The sequence below is a fragment of the Cynoglossus semilaevis genome, chromosome 5 (genome assembly GCF_000523025.1).
Source record: "Cynoglossus semilaevis isolate Cse_v1.0 chromosome 5, Cse_v1.0, whole genome shotgun sequence".
NCBI lineage: Eukaryota > Metazoa > Chordata > Actinopteri > Pleuronectiformes > Cynoglossidae > Cynoglossus > Cynoglossus semilaevis.
This window is the reverse complement of record NC_024311.1, coordinates 11,381,385-11,397,540: the sequence shown is the minus strand read 5'-3', so window position 1 is coordinate 11,397,540 and position 16,156 is coordinate 11,381,385. Positions and strand designations below refer to the sequence as shown.

Here is a 16,156-nt window from a genome sequence, read left to right as displayed (position 1 = left end):
GGTGCGCGCGCTGGGAACCAGTGTGCGTGCGGTTATTTGTTCCCGTAGGACGACTTTCAGCGACGGAACGACGGATGTCGGATAGTATTTTCTATCAGTTGGATTGTTTTGTGAAAGCGTTTGGTACTTTACAGGTAAGTTATTCGAATTGTTATAAAGTATTTTATGTTGTATATTATTTTGGGGGTTTCTGTATTTCAGTCCAAAATGGTAACTATAGAAATATGAAGTTTTCTTATGAAACGCGTAGGTGCTGTTAACCGTTTTGCCTTGGTGTGTACTTCATTGAAATTGACTGACTCAAATGTAATACTTTCGATTAGAATCCGATTCAGGACGTTCATTCACTCTATATTACTCAAATATTTAGGTAACAGAATTTCTTAATGTTATATAAAAGACGACACGTATTCAGCTCCATAGTTTTAATTGCCATTTAATCTATTTTTAGCCTGTCACACAACAGGCTACAACTATATATGTGTATTTTAACACAATTCTGAATTTTAAAATGCCTATCTTCACTGTTTCTAGAATGGCAGAGACCAGTGAAAACCTACAGAAATACGAGGAGCTGTTCGCCCACAGATTTACATCGCAGGACCAGGAGTACCAGCAGTACCTGAGCAGACCAGCAGACCCACCACCCATTGTGGAAGACTGGAGGGGTCGTGCGGGAGGGAACCAGAGAGGCAGGGATAATCGGTAACGCATTTTACATACTTTGTTGTTTTTTATTTATTTGTTAATTTGGTATGGTTTATTTGAAAGTAAAATTGTTAGTTTTTCCTCTTCATACGCAGTATTTTATCTATATTTGTCAGGTCCCAAGGGCACAGAGGTCGGGGATGGGGTAGAGACCGAAGTTGGGGGGACCGTGGCTGGAGAGGAGAACATCGTGAACAGCAACGCTATTATGACAGGGACAGGAACTGGGGACATGGAAGTGGATACCAGTCAGGCCCTCCAAACTCCAACCAGGGATACAACTCCCATCACAATAGGCCACGTTATGACCGTTACTGATCTCTGTTTTCACACATATTGTCAGTATTTATGGTGTTATCAGTGCATTGCAGTATTTGGTAACATGCATTTATTTAGCTGTTTATACTTCTAAATACTACAATTTATGTGACAAAATTATATCTTGATAGAATGCATTTGCTGTACATTATATACAAGTTCATATAAAATAACCTCAATGAAAGCTATTAAATGCATTGTGTTTAAATCTTTCTTTAAATAACTTAAAGTTATTGTCTGTTTTCATCAGCGTGTTATCATTGTTTTTGTTTTATAATTATATATAATTATGTAGCTCTTTTTTATCCAAGGCTAAAAGGTAGCTCAAATGCTATTGATTTTGCAGCTCAGGCTGAAGGGACAACACAGGAGGCCGATGAGAGTGGAGGAGCTAACGAAGGGGAGGGACAGCTGGTAGGAGAGGATAAGAACACATGACAAATAACTTAAGCAACAGCACTAACCGCCCTGCCGCTGTCAGGGCTCCTCACAGTGGAAGTAGAATCACATTCTATTGGAGATCACCACAGTTGAAGTGGGATTTTGTTTGACACCAGATCCCATTCCTGGTGCAAGCTAACCTGGGATTTTGGGACTAAGCGACATCAGAAACATTCCCATATATTTTATGAATATGTGGCTGCTACACACATTATTTGATGAACCACACTTTGGCTCAGTCGCCTGCGGTTGTCAAGTGCTATGGTGTCTCCATTTAGGCTCTCAAGTAGAGTGAGGTCCCGTGGTACATCGGACCACGACTGAGCCACGGCACCGGCAGAAACTCTCAGCGTTGTGTCACCAGAGCCAGAACGCCAGTGTGTGGCTTCTATTTGTGGCTACAGTGTCAACAGTTGATTTGGGCTTCAGAGGTGCAATCAGCTGTGATGATAAGAGCACCAGGGAGGAGGGGGGAAGATGTTGTGGAGGATGTGCTGGAACTGGCACACAGCATAAAGAGGCTGTTATCAGCTGGGGTTAGACAGACTTCATGGCTGATAGTGGGTTTTGATTAGTTTCTAGGGAATGACTCTGATTGGAAATTTTACAGTCTAACAAATACTGCAATCTTCCCACAGATATTTGCTTTCTTGCTGAGAGTTTAGAGCGGAGTCTTCTCTCATGTCTACAATGAATATTAGGATACTTTTTGACAGGAAAATTACATAGAAAAAAAAGTCAGTTTTCAGTGTTAAATCAAAAAACACATGGAGGCCATTTAAAAAAATATGCAACCAGGTTGTGCATCTCAGTGTAATTTTTTTATTATATATATATATATATATGCTAATAGAAATATTATAGGAGGTTAAAATAAACACTGGAGACATTAGGGAACTGTAAATACTCATTTGTATTTTATGTGCTTCAATATATTAATTTATACAGTAAAATATTCATGGTAATACTGATAATACATTTTTAAAATATCTTAAGACAAATATGCACAATTACAGGTTATGTTTGGTCTAAATTGATGCTTTTAAAAAACAGCAGTGATTCACTGCCCTTTAACTAAACCTATTGCTTACAAGTAAATAAAAATATAATTGAAACAAAAAAGGCTCAGAGTTGTTGTCCAGCCACTGTCCCCTCAGTCTTGTCTGCCAGGCTGTCATGCTTCATTTGGACATGTTGTGAAAACGCAACATGACGGCTTTAGACACGGTGTGCCGCGGGCCATGTCCCTGTTGATGAACTCACCCACCGCAGTCACAACTCTCCATCATCCCCTGCTCTAAGTGCATACGTAATTACACACATCCCCACCAACACACAGATACACACACACACACACACACTTCCTGCATCCCCTGCAGCACACAGCGACCTACATCTGGTGTAAGGATGTGCAGTGGCTGAGTCTGGCCCAGACTCGTCAGCCTCCAGCAGACAGTGCAAAGTTCCTGCAGCCTGTGACATTAGTGGATGTAACTGTGTGTTCTTTAGTACTTCACGTGTGTAGTTTTTCGTGACATTCATTCGCTGTCACATGAACACGTGTCGGCGCGGTAACCAGGCAGTCGTACATGTTCTTCGCCATCATACATACTGTATACTGATGTGCAGCTGCCGCAGATGATGGTTGTTGACTCCCCGCTCCTCCAGTCAGTGTAGTCTGCTGTCTAAGTTTTAAATAAAGTCACATTATAGTCTATATTAAGGAAGTGGATCCGTCTTATTTTGGCACATACTAACCTCATTCTATCCTGTTTACTATCATTGTTGTAGTAATACTGTATGTAGGCTGGGTAAAAATACTGTATAGAACATTGTGAGAATACTTTATAGACATGATTTAAAGAGGATGTGTTGAAGAAAAATGGACTCTGTTAGGGCCAGAATCTGGAAATGTCTCAAAAATGATCCTGTTTGTGGCATTAAGAAGCGAATGTGATGGTCATACACGAAAAATTTGTGGAAAATTCAAGCATATCACATTTTGGGTTTAAACATGTGGGTCGCAGATTTTAGGTCGTCATGCTGCAGCTTGGAAACAAAAGCCAAAAAAAAAGTATGAATCTGTTTCGGAATGTTTGCCAAGAAGATCATTCAAAAATGTCAGGGAAACAAAACCTAGCCTTGGATTGAAACAGTAGCAGGAACAGCTGAATACTTGGAGCCAAAAATAGCTGAAGTTCAAAGTCAATCTAAGTAGGAAGGTTTGGAGTCATTTAGCTTGTGGTTGCCAAATTAGCCGAAAGATAGAGCAAATTGTTGATTAGAAAAGACCAATAGACCGCTGAATAGGCTAAACAAAAAAATTAAAGAAACATTAATTATAGATTAAATGACTTAAAATTCTGTCCAGACATACTGTATCTACAGTCCAGCATCTCTGTGTTAAAGCGTGTTCTTCAGACAGACATGAACGTTCTGTGGTCTCGGCTCTCTCCAACTTGGAAGTGAATTAGCAGTTGGTGTGAAATGATTCAGAGTTTCAGAGGAGGGAGGACAGTGATGTTCAGCTCCCAGTCCTATATATACATGCTTAGATTCTAATTACCCCCGCTTGCATAACTGCCACCAGCTGGACTCCAGCCTCCTCTCCATCTCCTCACATCTTTACACCTTGACACATTAATGTAGGCTTGTTTACTCTCTTTGTTTGTCAACTACAATCTTATTCATCTGCTACTTCCTCTTCCTCCAAATATGGTGTCTCCACCACCATATTTGGGACGACTATATGCAAATTCCCGCAACTTTATTCACGAGGATGACAAGTGGGTTGCCTTCAGTGACATCTCTCCTACAGCACCCACTCACATCCTCGTCGTCCCCAAAAAGCCAATCGTTCAGCTGTCGACAGTGATGCTGACTTGTTGGGCCACTTGTTGATTGTTGCCAAAAAGGTAGCCACTCAGGCTGGACTGTCTAATGGCTACAGGATTGTCATCAGTGTATCTGTTGTCGTTGTCACAGATCAAAACTGTCAGACTAAAACAAGTCAAAGTCAGGAAACTAGTCAATAAAATGTCCTCTTCCTCTTCCTCTTCTTCTTCTTCTTCTCTGAATGAGCCTGTTCGTGGTTACTTTTAGAACCGGAAACCGACTTGTTCCAGCCCGGGTGACTCCAGAACTGATTTGTCCTTCTGACACCAGGCGTTGGAACATGGTGGGTGGTTAAAACACAGTCTGTATCTTAAAGGGAATATCTTTCTTCCTGTTATGTTCTGATGGGTTGTGTGAGTGTGCAGTCCACAGGAGAGACTCTTAGTCCCTGATGACTCACCTGAACGACTGGGCAGCTCACAGAGCCCACTCACTTGAAAGACAGATACAGTGAAGTAACCGACAAACTGACAAACAGATAAATAAATAGATAGGTAGGTAGATATAGATACATTTGTATTCCCCTTACAAATAATTTGAAATCTGAGCTGTAAAACATATGATAACACTGACAATAAATACGTAACTAAAAGTACGACATTAAGGTTGTGATTGTATGAAAAAAAGTAATATATATATATTTTTTAATTCTCAACATGGCTCTAATACACTGTCTCACAAAACGATGCTGTCACTGAGTTAGTATTTCCTGCTATGTAGCATCATCTAGTGGTGGATAGTGGAATAGGAAGGTAAAAGTTTTACCCTAACCTGATTAAATATAGTGTAGTGGAAAAGGAAGAAAAAAAATCAATATTTTCTTGCCAAAATGCATCATTTATTCATTGTCACTTATTTATTTACCCTTTTTACATTTTAATTAAGTGCTAAGCAAACAGGAAGTGAGAAATGTAGTGTACAGCATGTACCACTGGATAAACGCACATACAGTAGATCTTCAACACACAATGCAAAAACAAAAAACAAAAGTTCACCCTTAAAATATGCAAATATTATACTCTTTGATAAATACACTGCCAAAAAATATATAAAAATGAAATGCCTTTCATCCAACAGGTGGTTGCCGTCACTGAATTTGTCCTCGAGCAGAAAAGGAAAAACATCTGCCTAGTCAGCCGAGTGTTGACGCAAGGAAAAACAACAACATTTCTGCAGGATAACAAGAGTCGTACAGTTCTTGGCCCAAAAGTGTCTCCGTCCATGAAGGTGATCAGGTCTGTACACGTCTATTCTATTAACAGATATACACACATTGAATATAAAAAACCCACAAACACATTTTTTTTTTCATGACGATTCATGAGGCACTCTACGCATGTGTTCAGAAACCCAGTTGTCCCAGCCTCCTGACGTCTGACCAGTTTAGTGTCCCTGTCCAACAACAATATAAAGTCTAGGTGTAGTAGATGATCTCTGGTATCTGTCCGTCCTCCATTGTTGTTCCATTGTTGTTCCCAGGTGAGCTGAAGAACAAAAACGTCGTCTTGGTCCCTGTTGCCGACTCCTTCGTCACTTTCTTCAGACCCTTTGTGCCGTAATGGGAATCTGAACCCTGTGATGTGACATTCACAAGTTAGCAGCTCAACGTAAGTCATTTTCAAATCAGGTGATTTTTCACAGAGAAATCTCTTTGTTTTTAACACAGCACTGTTTTTACGGCTACACAGAAACTGCTGGTGTAAATAAAATTATTTAATAGCAGTCTGTCAGAATGGGCTTTTGACATTTTCACAAATTATTATGACAAGTACCATGTAACACGACTATTCCTTTGTTAGAAACTAGATTAGGTATGAAGTTACTCGTCATCACTTCAGTACTGTACTCATGTCTCTGGACAAATCAGTACGAATGATTCTTTGTAGTAGTACACCCCATATTCTTTTGTGTCTCAGCTTTGGACAGTAGCAATAAATGGTGTGGACGTGTCTGTCCACACAAACAATTACTGTTTACCAGTCTTGAACACTGCCCTAATGGGGACTGACCTTTAAAGTGGCACATGCAGTGTAGATGACATTGGCTAATATTTCTACAGGCTCTTTGAACATCACTTTGAAGGTGTTTGCGGTGCCGTCACAGCTGAAACTTGTATCGTTCTGGCCCAGTGTGATCCGCTTGTCACTTTCTATGATCTAAACAAGAAGATTTGAGAAAAAGAAGGGGAGGGAGGAACATCAATTTATATTTAGGAATACTTGAAGAACTGGTCTAAAGTCATACATGAAAAACACACAATATTATATATATTTTAACCTTTTGAAAAGTACCTTTATAAAATATATATACTGCTTAACTTGACCAGATTCTTGGTATAATCTCACTTTGAGATGTGAATCTATATATATATATATACACCTCTGTTATCATACAGGTCCTGCACCACCCTCACCTACTCTTCTGCCGCTTCCAAAGATTTTCCTGCTGTCATTTACTTTATCGTGTCATCTTCTGTAGTTACAGGTCAACTAGTTTCGCTTTTATTTTATATTCATTTATTAATTTATATTGATCAACTTTTGAAACTACTGGCAATCTTTACCGTTCCTATTATTTAAAAAAGAAATCTCAACAGGCAAATGACATTTTTTATTTTACAGTCTTGTAGTGTGTGTGACTTTACATTACCTGTATGTTGACTTGATAGTCGGTGGGTCCATGTATTGAACCATACAGGCCAAAACCCACAATGGATATCCTTCTGTTTACATTAAATCTTCAGAGGGAGGAAAAACAGAATAACCAACGTGACTCTACATCAGTTGGACAGATCCTATGACGTCCTGAAGATCTGCTCACCTGATTCTGTCGCTGGTACCGCTGTAACCCCACCGACTCTCAACCTGCTGGAACCTATTAATGCTGTACTCCTCCCCCCTGAGGCAGCAGCGGGGTCTGTCGATGTAGTCAACCCGAGGTTTGGGGTTTACTGTAAAGTGTAAAAACAGATTTACCACCTCCCGATCGTACAATATTCCAGACTGGGCAGGCCCTGTTGCACAAGAAAGAATATCAAGCTGGTTTCTGTGATGTGACTTGTATAAAAAAATATATAATCAGGAACATGACCACTGTGTCATTACTGTACTGATCGGTTTTAGTGCAGCGTTCAAATCAAACACCAGATTCAAAAGCCTGTGCCCCCCCACAATGAGTTTGTGATCTGCTTACCTGCAGCAAACTCCTCTACGGTCATGAGTGGGAAGCGGATGAGGGGGAGAGCCTTCCCCAGAACCTTCTGTTTGTTCTCTGAGGTGGGAGGAAGCTGCTGTCGGTAACACTCAGCCTCTGCCCAGCGTACCACCGCTCCAAACAGACGGTTCTCCCTGATGCTCAGCGTGTCTCTTTTCAGAACGGCACATAAAGTGTCTACGTAGGAAAACAGAGCGTTCATCAGTTTACTGTGCGAATGCAGCTGCAGAAAATTGGACATCACCTGACCCAGACTTTCGTACCTATGTCAATGTCTGTAAACCCTTCTGCATTTAATGCATCTGCAGTGCTTTCATCTATGGTGTCCAGGCAGAGACTGGCCAGTAGGGGCTCGTCGAACAACCTGGCCTGTGATGAAAGAGCAATAGAAATCATTCAGTGATTACCGTAACTAGCCTAAACGAGCTGCTGCCTTAATTAAAACAACAACAAAAGACAAGTCATAAAAGACGTGAACCTGAGTGAGGAGCAAAAATGCATTGTCAGCTCTGAGATGCTTGGTTAGAAACTCCACACACTGACTCTCCAGAGCAGGGACTGCGTACTTCTTAGCCGTGTACAGGGTCGTCATCACAGTCTCTGGACCGATGTGGACCTCGTCAGAATACAGAAACCTGGGAGGAGAAACAGGACAAACTTTAAAGTTCATAATGAAAGTGAACTACTTGTCATTGTGACACAGCACACGACCAAATGTGACCTCTGCTTTTAACCCATCACCAAAGTGAACAGTGGGCAGCTTTAAGTGCCCGGGGAGCAGTGTGTGGGGACGGTGCCATGTTCAGTGGTAACTCGGCAGCTTGTGGATTCGAACCTGAAACCCTCCGGACCCTTCCTTAACCACCAAGCCACTTATGCCTAATTAATTGCCAATGATTGCATTAGGGAAACATTTTTGTCATGTTTGTGCGCAGATCGTCTGTGTTGTCTACCTGAGCAGGGCGAGGAACGCTGAAGGCTCCACGTCAGGCAGCTCTATCTCGGTCGAGGTGGTAGCCATCCCCCCGTTGAACATGGCATCAAAGACGGCGCTGCCCGCGGCCAGGACGAATTTGTGGGCAGGTATCCTCTGGGCCTGTCTGCCCTTTCCTACGATGAACCTGACATCACTCAGCAGCTCGTTGTTGAACAGAAAAGCAAAGCGCTCCTTCAGCGAGCTTTTGGTCGCTTGCCAGTTGTACATTGGTTCCCGATTGAGGCCTAGGGCAGGCGGGGAGGCCGGAGGTGCAGGGCCGGAGGCTGGTGCGCTGGGCACGGATGCTGCGGCTGCTCCAGGTGCGCCTGTAGATGTTCCAGACTGACCCGAGTTGGACGCTACCTCCTGGCGGTCGTGGTTTGACACCGAACCGCTGCTAACTCCTGTGGTCGCCATGTTGACAGCGTTACTCTCGATTATTTTTTCTCACCACAGCCGATTGTAGGTGGTATGTCGATACGTGTCGAAAGAAAACAGGTCGATGTTATTTGTTTACGTCGTATCCATCACCTCCGACGCCATCAGCCTATTACTGCAGCTACATGTTAGCCTGTCGCTTCACATCAGAAGTGACGTACACATCCACTTCCGCAAAAACAACGTATAACGTTTTTTCTTTTGGGTAAAGCGGTATTTTACAACAGACTTTGGGTACAATACTGCCATCTAATGGACTGGAAGTGAGCTAGAACGGTATCTCACGACTAACTAAATAATCTAGTGGTTTATTAGTAACATCGTTGTGTATTATTGTAATTATAATTAGATCTGGTACATTTTTGTATATTTTTAAAAAATATTTCTTGGTTTGTTTGATGGGTGACGTGTGGGTTTGGATATTTTAACACTGATAATTTTGAAAAAAAAAAGCCTGTGCGTATTCAACCTCGTTATTTTAGTGTCGTTATTTTTTCAGGTCAGGTCATTCAGGTCTCACTGTAGAAGAACTTGGTTTTAGAAAATGTCATTATAACAAGTGCTGAAAGGTTTTGTTCCTAGTTGCATGTCCTTGTATTGACCACTAGATGCGGCTGTAGCAATTTCACCGTGCGTTTGCCCGCGTATGTTTAGAGAGAGAGAGATCGCAAGAGAGTGAGAGAGAAAGTGAGCGTCCAGAGAACAGGATCTTATGCCTAATTAATTGCCAATGATTGCATTAGGGAAACATTTTTGTCATGTTTGTGCGCAGATCGTCTGTGTTGTCTACCTGAGCAGGGCGAGGAACGCTGAAGGCTCCACGTCAGGCAGCTCTATCTCGGTCGAGGTGGTAGCCATCCCCCCGTTGAACATGGCATCAAAGACGGCGCTGCCCGCGGCCAGGACGAATTTGTGGGCAGGTATCCTCTGGGCCTGTCTGCCCTTTCCTACGATGAACCTGACATCACTCAGCAGCTCGTTGTTGAACAGAAAAGCAAAGCGCTCCTTCAGCGAGCTTTTGGTCGCTTGCCAGTTGTACATTGGTTCCCGATTGAGGCCTAGGGCAGGCGGGGAGGCCGGAGGTGCAGGGCCGGAGGCTGGTGCGCTGGGCACGGATGCTGCGGCTGCTCCAGGTGCGCCTGTAGATGTTCCAGACTGACCCGAGTTGGACGCTACCTCCTGGCGGTCGTGGTTTGACACCGAACCGCTGCTAACTCCTGTGGTCGCCATGTTGACAGCGTTACTCTCGATTATTTTTTCTCACCACAGCCGATTGTAGGTGGTATGTCGATACGTGTCGAAAGAAAACAGGTCGATGTTATTTGTTTACGTCGTATCCATCACCTCCGACGCCATCAGCCTATTACTGCAGCTACATGTTAGCCTGTCGCTTCACATCAGAAGTGACGTACACATCCACTTCCGCAAAAACAACGTATAACGTTTTTTCTTTTGGGTAAAGCGGTATTTTACAACAGACTTTGGGTACAATACTGCCATCTAATGGACTGGAAGTGAGCTAGAACGGTATCTCACGACTAACTAAATAATCTAGTGGTTTATTAGTAACATCGTTGTGTATTATTGTAATTATAATTAGATCTGGTACATTTTTGTATATTTTTAAAAAATATTTCTTGGTTTGTTTGATGGGTGACGTGTGGGTTTGGATATTTTAACACTGATAATTTTGAAAAAAAAACAAGCCTGTGCGTATTCAACCTCGTTATTTTAGTGTCGTTATTTTTTCAGGTCAGGTCATTCAGGTCTCACTGTAGAAGAACTTGGTTTTAGAAAATGTCATTATAACAAGTGCTGAAAGGTTTTGTTCCTAGTTGCATGTCCTTGTATTGACCACTAGATGCGGCTGTAGCAATTTCACCGTGCGTTTGCCCGCGTATGTTTAGAGAGAGAGAGATCGCAAGAGAGTGAGAGAGAAAGTGAGCGTCCAGAGAACAGGATCTCATGTGTTGTTTACATCCTCAGATGTACTAAGATCCTGTTATCTTAGTACATCTGGTCTGTTCTTCATGATAATGACTTAACGCCAAAGTTTGGATGACTTTGTGTTTTTTTCTTCTTCAACATTTCAAATACCTGCTGAGCTCCAAACACCGTCTCCACAATGAGCGCGTCTGCAGGAACAGGAGTGTTTGTCCTCTCCTTGATGTCCATACCTATTTGTTATTTATTCAATTCCTGCTTTTACAACAGCAGGTGAGTAACCATTCACATTTGTAATTTTAGATAAAAAAACTGCTAGCAATAGGTTTTTTTTAAAATATTTTTTTATTAAAAGTATTGAATCAGTTTTTCCGTAAAGAAAATTCATCTGTGCTACATTAAAGCGCTGACGGCTTCAGCTTCGCTGGATGTACAACATTTCTTACCCTGGCAGTCTCAGCACACTTTATGGCCAAGAAGAAGGCTCCAACAGACCCACTTTTCTATGGTATCAATTTTCAGACGCATGTTTCTGCTCGAACTTCTCCGTTTTGGCCTGTGCTTTGTAGTACTTCTCCTGTGTAATCTTATTTTATTGTAGAGTTCAATTCATACGTGCTGCTTGTTCGTTGTCTGACTTTTTGTGTCTTTGTGTTCGTGGCTTGTTGTGATCAATAAATCTGGTGTGACTGACTTTCAGTTTTAACTTCTGAAATATGGTGTGACGTTTTTTGAGGCTGCAGTAAAGACTATGTTTAATTCAAACTGTTCAGCTGTGAAAGATAGTTAGCCCAACGTCATAGTTGAAGAAATCAGGTGTATAAATAAATAAATAAAATAAAGTCATATCTTTACTAACGTTCTAAAAAGAGTTCATCAGTGTATTTACTTCCTAACACTCCTCTGCTCACCACGATATATTTATAGAAATATTTGTCATATAAAAGAGCAGCACTGTTTATGTGATGCGTGTTTAAAAATCCATTCAACTTAACAACAAGGACTTCCATTTTCAAAAATATAACACTGTCGTTCAAGGTCATCAAACAGTTCTTTTGACAATTTCAAACAGTGTCAGGTGATGAACTGCTGTAATACAAATGTTGCTTAATGTTAGTAACGATATTTTAAGCAAATGCCAATGATCATGTTCTAAAAATCTAAACGTTTCTATAACCCCTTCAAAGCAGTACCTTGATGTTCAGTAATATTCTTTCTGATAAAGTAACCACGTGTCTTTGTCTGTACAGTATACGCTGTGTATGCGTTCCTGAGTGTGGTTAATCTGATCATCGGGTTAGAGCAGGACAACATCATCGATGGATTTGTGACATTTTATCTTAAGGAGGTGAGTGTTGCTGTTGTTTTTGTTGTTGTTGTTGTTGTTGACCTACACCTTCAGTTCAGACCCTGTTGTTTTTAACACTGTCGTACTGACACACCTGTCTGTGTTTCAGGCAGAGCCACAGGTTAACACAGCCCACGGCCACATGATCTCCTACTGGGACGGCTGTGTTCATTATCTCATGTATCTGCTCATGATTGCTGCCATCACCTGGGGGTGAGTCTGGAACTGAATACATATTTGTACTGTGTCCCACTGTGGCCCAGAACCAAATGACCTACGGACCGGCACTGGTCCTCAGACCAAGGGTTGAGAACCCCTGATGTAAAATACAGTAAATTCAGATTCACCTGAACAGATGAAGTCTCTCTCTCTCCCTCCCTGTCGCCCCCCCACACCCCCTATCTGAGGTTTGGCAGTGATGTGATGTATGTCCTCTATCTGCTCTAATAATGGACACGTTGTGTGGTTTGTACAGGGACAGTTACCGAGCCATTGGACTCTACTGGGTGGGATCCTTTCTCATGCATGCCACAGTCTACATTCTTGGGAACGCTGTGGGTGAGTACACTAAAAATAATGGGATGCTTTTAAATGACAAATGTTAGCCTGACCAGGCCTGACCCCCCTCCTCCCCCCACTGAGAGAATTCACAGTCGTCCATGCTGATCTGTAGACTGTGTATCCTATCATGTCCTTCCTGTCACAGGGAAGTATTGGAGCCATGTTGGTCCTCTGTTCCTCCTCCACATGCTGCACGTCTCAGTGGCAGTCTGGGCCTGTTTCCGCATCTTCAGCCAGCCACAAGCCCAAGATGTTCAGCTGAATGTAAGTACTCTGTTCCTGAAGTCTGCATGCCAACGTGTCCCTGGACAACACAATCAAACACAAGCAGTGCTATTAAACCTGCTGACATGGTCCACTGTCTGATTGGAAGAAAAAGCTTTCAGAACAAAGTTCTCAGAATAAAGAAATACATTTAACTCATCATTAAACAAACTCATCAGTTGATCCCAACTCTTTGGGCAATTCTTGCTCAATATTTATGCTAAATGTTAATGTATTTTACTTAGCTTTGGGTTTAATTATCAATTACCTACATGATCACATTTGAGCTGTCGTCTCCAACCCCTGGTCCACGGACCACTGGTCTTGGATGAGTTTTTTCTAGTTCTAGTTTTTAGTTTTAGAGGTTCCAATTTTGGCAATCTGCTAGTTAGGGGTATTAACTAACTGTCGTTAGAAAGTTCTGTTTTGAAACAGTTATTCAGAAGTACTCAGAAAAGCCGTGATCAAAACAACCATGCAACTACTACAGCCGTTTACACCACCTTCCTTCCCCATTCTGATGTTTAAACACAAGTAATATTCCTCGCCAATGGAAACGTACTTCGATGCACCAAGTTGTGATTATGGCTTTGAAATTTTTATTATTTATTGATCACAGGCTTGGGAATTACAGTCATATACATACAAATAGCAATGAAGTAAAAATGTATTTAAACATATGAATATTGGTGATTTTATTCTGTCAGGGAGTCCAGGAAGTGCAAAGAAAAAGTCTACACCACAGACCTCTGGACCTCCTGTTTGTTGTCTACCTGGTCCCTGCGCTGGTCTTCTGTGTCTTCAGGGGACTGGTGAGGAAACCCCGATGGTCCGCCCCTTCATGGAAATACTGCTTTTTACTTTGTTGAAGTTCCTTTTCATGTCAAGGTCCCTGTGTTTCAGGTGGTTCTGGATTGTCCCAGCAGGTTTTGTCGAGATTATTCCCAGCTGTATGAACCTTACCTGAAGGACCCGTCAGCCTACCCTAGAGTCCAGGTGACAGTGACGTCGACCAAACACACACACCTGCCCTTTGGGTTTTTTTTTAATTATTCTTTTTTTACCAAATCCATGACCTGCATTCATGTTTGGTCAGATGCTGGTGGACTTGCATTCATGTTTGGTCAGATGCTGGTGGCCATGCTGTACTCAGGCCCGTACTACATCTTTACTCTGTATGGACTCTTGGTCCCTGGATGTGAGTGGATGCCAGATCTGACACTCATTCACTCAGGAGCACTGGCTCAGGTACGAACCCTTTACTGCAGACACATTTGTTCCCATCAACATAGTCTTTTTTTCCTGTTGTTATTTTATTCTGTAGAACCAAAATAATGCCTAAAACAGGCGTGGGCAAACTTTTCGCGGGCCACAATTGTCCTAAACGGGGGGCAGAGGGATGGGGGGGGAGGGGTTTGGTTTAGGTTGTGATAATTTAAAGACAGCTCCCATGTCTGGCCTAAAATGTTTAGGTTGTGATAATTTAAAGACAGCATAAAAGTATTTTGTAAAACACTTTGATTGGGATTATTTGGAGACCTACGTAAAAGTAGGGTCAGTGAAAATTAATTTTCACTCTGCTTGGATGTGTGTTTTTCAACACAGTAGTGTTTGTCAACGTGTTCCTATCCACCAAGTTGTGGGAGTAATGTCAGCAGTGTTAGTTTGCAGACGAACCTTTTCCAGGATAAAGCAGCTATTGTGTCTGGAGCTGCAGGTTGGCACATCACACACTGACTTCAGAGCAGGAGGAACGGTGGCATTCTCTTAAATGTCAGCTGTTGGCTGGGCTATTAATAGGACGGCTGAAGCCAGGAAAGCTGTGGTTGCTATGAGACAGATTAAGAGTTGTTATAGTTTTTTTTGTTCCTTGTTTGTTTGTTTTTAATTAAAAGAAAAAAATAAAATAAAATATTTTAGAAATGCCAACAGTACAGTAGATTTGATACTTTTTGAAAAGCCTTCATCACTAACTTCCTCCTCTTCTGCTTGATATACAGGCCCAGTTCTCTCATATCGGTGCCTCGCTCCACACTCGGACGCCTTTCTCCTACAGAGTACCTGCCGACAGCCAGCCGGTGTTTCTGCTGATTAACATCCTGTATGGTCTGGTGCCTCAGGCTCTGTGCTACCGCTGCTGCACCAGGCCTGAATTCTTTCTCAAGCCAACACCTGAAAAGAAAAGGACTGACAGTGAAGTGTCAGGGAGAGAGAGAGACAGAAAGGGAGAGACAGGCAGCCAGAGACACAGACTGACACAGAGGAGCAGGAGTGATGAATTGATTAAATGAAATGTAATAAAGGGTTATTTGTAAGTTAAAAAAGGCCATATATTGTGCAGTTCTTGGCAGCAACTGTGTTTGGAACATCCAACTCCCCTTTATCAAGAGGGATGACATTAATATTCTCAGGTATTAGCTGTGTACTGCAGTGGAGGGCGTGTATAATAACACTGAGTATTTGTCTCAAACTGGCTGATAATACTGTTATATTTTTTGATAAGCATTTGTTAAGAACACATGCTTTTAAAATGCTTTGCTGTTGACTGTGAAAAGTCTCTGTGTAGCACTTCTACACAGCTGTTTGACAAATAAAGGTATAAATATTGGAATTGTGCACATTTTACATGGTTTTCCAACATAATATACCAGTAAATGCAAACTGTACGTGGGGTACAACCTGGACAGTTTGCCAGTCAATTTCAGAATTAATATAAATTTTACTAACATAATATAAAACAATAACCATTTAAACTCACGTTTGAACAGTTTAATGTCTACGTCTAGATTTAATGGGAGAAACTCACACTCAGAGAAAACATAATTCAACCGAAGGAACCCATAATGCATTTTTTATCTGTAACAAAGTTACAACGTTTTAACTGTATTTAAAAAAAAGTGTAAGTGTATTTAAATCTAAATCATGTTAGTTTAAGAATGGAAATACATACTTGTATGGTATTAAGACAGGCCCGGTATAGTGACATATGCCATCTAAACAAAATAGCTCAATAGCTTTAAAAGTGTATTTCTACTTATAGTAATAATAAG

The 16,156-nt window shown here is 41.6% G+C and overlaps 3 protein-coding genes, 1 long non-coding RNA gene and 1 pseudogene across 8 annotated transcripts; 2 read left to right on the top strand and 3 right to left on the bottom strand.

Annotated features, from left to right (window-relative positions):
* The first annotated feature begins 6 nt into the window (after positions 1 to 6).
* On the top strand, positions 7 to 1,234 carry ramac (RNA guanine-7 methyltransferase activating subunit). The gene is made up of 3 exons (XM_008310478.3): positions 7 to 134; positions 535 to 705; positions 825 to 1,234. Exons 2-3 carry the CDS (start codon positions 536 to 538, stop codon positions 1,024 to 1,026), a joined length of 372 nt encoding a protein of 123 aa, XP_008308700.1. The 5' UTR covers positions 7 to 134; position 535; the 3' UTR covers positions 1,027 to 1,234.
* A 3,944-nt stretch (positions 1,235 to 5,178) lies between these two features.
* On the bottom strand, positions 5,179 to 9,291 carry LOC103379061 (BTB/POZ domain-containing protein 1). 2 transcript variants are annotated; one of them, XM_008310479.3, is made up of 8 exons: positions 8,529 to 9,291; positions 8,054 to 8,210; positions 7,839 to 7,944; positions 7,555 to 7,752; positions 7,183 to 7,375; positions 7,012 to 7,099; positions 6,372 to 6,518; positions 5,179 to 5,935 (listed from the first exon to the last, which is right to left on the bottom strand). In XM_008310479.3, exons 1-8 carry the CDS (start codon positions 8,966 to 8,968, stop codon positions 5,777 to 5,779), a joined length of 1,488 nt encoding a protein of 495 aa, XP_008308701.1. In that variant the 5' UTR covers positions 8,969 to 9,291; the 3' UTR covers positions 5,179 to 5,776. The 2 variants fall into 2 exon arrangements, with proteins under 2 accessions (XP_008308701.1, XP_008308703.1); XM_008310481.3 differs by having other exon boundaries at positions 7,183 to 7,312; positions 8,529 to 9,217.
* A 445-nt stretch (positions 9,292 to 9,736) lies between these two features.
* LOC107988604 (BTB/POZ domain-containing protein 1 pseudogene) lies at positions 9,737 to 10,399 on the bottom strand (annotated as a pseudogene).
* A 334-nt stretch (positions 10,400 to 10,733) lies between these two features.
* On the top strand, positions 10,734 to 16,043 carry LOC103379074 (transmembrane 6 superfamily member 1). Of its 3 annotated transcripts, none has more exons than XM_017032662.2 (10): positions 10,734 to 11,206; positions 11,338 to 11,441; positions 12,184 to 12,281; positions 12,391 to 12,494; positions 12,757 to 12,839; positions 12,988 to 13,106; positions 13,814 to 13,935; positions 14,033 to 14,102; positions 14,235 to 14,354; positions 15,107 to 16,043. In XM_017032662.2, the coding sequence occupies exons 1-10, from the start codon at positions 11,115 to 11,117 to the stop codon at positions 15,395 to 15,397; spliced, it is 1,203 nt and encodes a 400-aa protein (XP_016888151.1). In that variant the 5' UTR covers positions 10,734 to 11,114; the 3' UTR covers positions 15,398 to 16,043. The 3 variants fall into 3 exon arrangements, with proteins under 3 accessions (XP_016888151.1, XP_016888150.1, XP_024911593.1); XM_017032661.2 differs by having other exon boundaries at positions 13,814 to 13,918; positions 14,010 to 14,102; positions 15,107 to 16,040; XM_025055825.1 differs by lacking the exon at positions 11,338 to 11,441 and having other exon boundaries at positions 13,814 to 13,918; positions 14,010 to 14,102; positions 15,107 to 16,039.
* On the bottom strand, positions 14,568 to 16,150 carry LOC112487053 (uncharacterized). 2 transcript variants are annotated; one of them, XR_003049781.1, is made up of 3 exons: positions 16,057 to 16,150; positions 15,056 to 15,278; positions 14,568 to 14,935 (listed from the first exon to the last, which is right to left on the bottom strand). It is a non-coding gene; the product is annotated as an uncharacterized LOC112487053 (long non-coding RNA). The 2 variants fall into 2 exon arrangements; XR_003049780.1 differs by having other exon boundaries at positions 15,081 to 15,278.
* Between the last annotated feature and the right edge of the window lie 6 nt (positions 16,151 to 16,156).

Bases quoted from the DNA above. Each gene is read 5' to 3' on its own strand.
- LOC103379074 (XM_017032661.2), top strand. From the start codon at position 11,115: ATGAGCGCGTCTGCAGGAACAGGAGTGTTTGTCCTCTCCTTGATGTCC. The intron at 11,442-12,183 runs GTATCAATTTTC...TTGTCTGTACAG, and splicing joins AACAGACCCACTTTTCTATG to TATACGCTGTGTATGCGTTC. The intron at 13,919-14,009 runs GTGAGGAAACCC...CCTGTGTTTCAG, and splicing joins TCTGTGTCTTCAGGGGACTG to GTGGTTCTGGATTGTCCCAG.
- ramac (XM_008310478.3), top strand. From the start codon at position 536: ATGGCAGAGACCAGTGAAAACCTACAGAAATACGAGGAGCTGTTCGCC. The intron at 706-824 runs GTAACGCATTTT...TATATTTGTCAG, and splicing joins CAGAGAGGCAGGGATAATCG to GTCCCAAGGGCACAGAGGTC.
- LOC103379061 (XM_008310479.3), bottom strand. From the start codon at position 8,968: ATGGCGACCACAGGAGTTAGCAGCGGTTCGGTGTCAAACCACGACCGC. The intron at 8,211-8,528 runs GTAGACAACACA...TTCTCCTCCCAG, and splicing joins GCGTTCCTCGCCCTGCTCAG to GTTTCTGTATTCTGACGAGG. The intron at 7,100-7,182 runs GTGAGCAGATCT...CTCCCTCTGAAG, and splicing joins GGTACCAGCGACAGAATCAG to ATTTAATGTAAACAGAAGGA.